This window comes from Homarus americanus, unplaced genomic scaffold, assembly GCF_018991925.1.
Source record: "Homarus americanus isolate GMGI-L3 unplaced genomic scaffold, GMGI_Hamer_2.0 scaffold46833, whole genome shotgun sequence".
NCBI classification, from domain to species: Eukaryota; Metazoa; Arthropoda; class Malacostraca; order Decapoda; family Nephropidae; genus Homarus; species Homarus americanus.
In genome coordinates, this window is record NW_024756349.1 from 87,501 (window position 1) to 90,658 (window position 3,158).

General features: G+C 44.8%; 1 protein-coding gene across 1 annotated transcript in view; it reads right to left on the reverse strand.

Annotated features, from left to right (window-relative positions):
- Positions 1–2,727, reverse strand: part of LOC121856773 (hemicentin-1-like) — a 36,652-nt gene extending 33,925 nt beyond the window's left edge. The window contains exon 1 of the mRNA XM_042352469.1: positions 2,196–2,727. Within this exon, the coding sequence (XP_042208403.1) occupies positions 2,196–2,340 (145 nt within the window). The 5' untranslated portion in view covers positions 2,341–2,727. The remainder of the gene's footprint in view (positions 1–2,195) is intronic.
- Positions 2,728–3,158: the final 431 nt, after the last annotated feature.

Here is a 3,158-nt window from a genome sequence, read left to right on the forward strand (position 1 = left end):
ACTTCTACAAATGCTGTTGTTAGTGTTTTTCCTCCTACCTCTTTTCCCTCCTCCCGCAGACGTTACACCTGGGATCCAGTTGATAGCCACGAGCCCCACACACCACCTGCAACACCGTCATAGTGTGTTGGGCCACGTCGTTGATATCAGGTGCTACTCTCTCTCTGTTGTCGCCAGTCTGTAACTTCCACTAGGAATTCAGTACTTTTGATTTGTTTATTTTCCTTAAGTGATAGAGGAGGCAGGGGTGGAAGGGAAGGCAGAGGGGAGGGATGGATGGGAGAGGAGGGTCGGAGGGGGGAGAGGAAGGGGAGGGAGGAGGGGAGGGTAGATTGGACAAGAGGGGAGAGGAGGAGGACAAGAAGGAGAGAGGAGGAGGACAAGAAGGAGGAGAAGGAGAGGAGCAAGAACAGTGGTTGGTAAGAGGGAGGAGGGAGGAGGCGTGAGAGGGCAGGAAGGGAGAGAGGAAGGGAGACGGGGGGGGGGAGCAGTAAGGAGAGATGGTTATTTAAAACCTAAAGAAAAGGAAGGAAAAATAACTGAGGGGAGGGGAGACAGAAGAGAAAAGGAAAGGAAAGAACTACAGAAGAATAAGGAAAATAATTATTATGAAGTAGAAAAAAAAGGAAAAAATATACAAAGGGGAGAATATGGGTTAAGAGTGGAAGGGGGAGATGGAATAGAAAGGAAGGGAAGATATAGGGTAGTAAAAAGGAAGAGGGAGATGGAATAGAAGAGATAAGATCGATAGTATTTATGTACTGGTATATTTTAACCCGTATGTACTTCCTACTTACGGGTGAGATTACTAAAACGTCACTCCGGGGTTCTGCTTGGCATAGGACTGGCTACAGAATGCCCCATAATGCCCAATAGAAAGAATGGGTATACAGTGTGTGTGTGTGTGTGTGTGTGTGTGTGTGTGTGTGTGTGTGTGTACCGTCTCTGAGCTGTGGCCTGCAGGTCTGTGTTTTCTGATAGTTTACGACAGGCCGCCCGAGGCAGTAAACATCACCCTCGGATATTCAGGATGACGGCTATCTGCAGCTCCAGGTGTGTATATATGTATGTATGTATGTGTGTATATATGTATGTGTGTATCTATGTGTGTATGTATGTATGTATGTATGAAGTAGACTATGAACAACTGAACTGTCCCTTTAAACAATCTCAAATATCTATCAACTTTTTTTTATTTTTTTATTTATTGTTTCGTTTATATTTTATCGTGAGTCTTTTGTTTTGTTGTTTCTTTACATTTTATCGTGAGTCTTTTGTTTTATTGTTTCACTTATATTTTATCGTGAGTCTTTTGTTTTATTGTTTCACTTATATTTTATCGTGAGTCTTTTGTTTTATTGTTTCGTTTATATTTTATCGTGAGTCTTTTGTTTTATTGTTTCCTTTATATTTTATCGTGAGTCTTTTGTTTTATTGTTTCCTTTATATTTTATCGTGAGTCTTTTGTTAGTTTGTTGTCGTAATCGGTTTACAGATGGGGCGAACCTAAGCCGCAGCGCTGCCTATGTTATTGAACTATTTGTGTGTGTTAATGGAGAGAGAGAGAGAGAGAGAGAGAGAGAGAGAGAGTCAACCGGCATAGAGTGATGAATGTAATGAGTCAGCTAAGTAGCGTCACTTGAGTAGAATCATAACAGATGAATCAGGTGAATCATCTACCAGAGTGAGTCATAGCAGGTGAATCAAGTGAGTCAGTAATCAAAAGTGAGTTATTACAGGAGAGTCAGTTACCTGAGTGAGTCGTAAAAGGTGAGTCAGACGAGTCAATTAACAGAGAGAGTCATGACAGGTAAAATAAACAACTTTTTTTTGTACAGCTTTATAATACCAACAATCATTTATATTGTCCCGTCATCACTGGACCAATACCTTTCCTCTCAATTACCTTTGTAAATTTCAATCACTTTTAAATAACATAGACCAAAAAAATGATGAATCTGCTACTATAAAAATATATTACTGATGTTTGTTAATATATAGAAATATGTTATATATAACTTATTGTATCCAGGGTGACGGGGGTGGTGGTGATGGTGGTGGTGGTGGTGATAGTGGTGGTGATGGAAATGGTAGTGATGGTGGTGGTGGTGATAAAAGAGATAGAAAAATAGACAGGAACATTGAGAGAGAGAGAGAGAGAGAGAGAGAGAGAGGACCACACTACAGTACTTTACCTTGCACGACGTATACACTGGTAGCTCTCACACGTCTTGAGGACCTCGGCGACACACCAGCAGCACCAGCCTCATGGGTCGTGCTTCGGGCTGCTGACGATGACCCCAGACCTGGTGAAGCCGTGGACTGGCCTCGTGATGGCATGAACAGGTGTGGCGGAAGCGAGGTGGGACTTGTTGAGGGACGAGGAAGAGGTAATGTGGGCGTGATGGATGTGAAAGAGCCGGTGACGGTGGGCGTGTTGGCTACAGGAGAGGATATGGGTGTAGAGGAGACTGTAAGAGGAGTCGACGATGGGCGTAGGTGTGGTGAGGAGGAGTCGAGGGAGGAGGAGGAAGAGAAGGGGGAAGAGGGGGAGGGGGGGGAAGAGGTAGAAGAGATGGAAGAGGAGGAGGGGGGACTGGGTGCGCCCTCGTGAACCAAGAAAGAAAGAGCCTCACGATATCTGTCAGAGGAAGGAGAAAAATGAGAGGAATGTGAGATGTAGGAAGAGAGGGGAGAGAAAAGGGTGTGTGTGAGAGGTGATGGAGAGGAGAGGGAGTGTGAGGAAAGAGGAAGAGAGGAGAGGGAGTGTGAGGCAGGAGGAGGAGAGGAGAGGGAGTGTGAGGAAGGAGGAGGAGAGAAGAGGGAATGTGAGGAAGGTGATGAAGAAGAGGCGACGGAGTGTGAGGCAGGAGGAGGAGAGTAGAGGTGGTATGAGGAAGGTGGGGGAGAGGAGAGGGAGAATGAGGAAGGTGAGGGAGAGGAGAGGGAGTATGAGGAAGGTGAGGGAAAGTAGTAGGTAGACCTCATCCTCGCCGCTGATCTCTTCCCCTCGACCTCGTGGCTGCAAGACAACAAACAGGCGTGAGCAACTAACATCACGGGAACTCAAACACGAATCACCAAACAGAAGAAAAAATTGAACATTCACAAAATATTTAGGTTAATGTAGAGGTTTTAAAGGAGAATAAATCATTTAA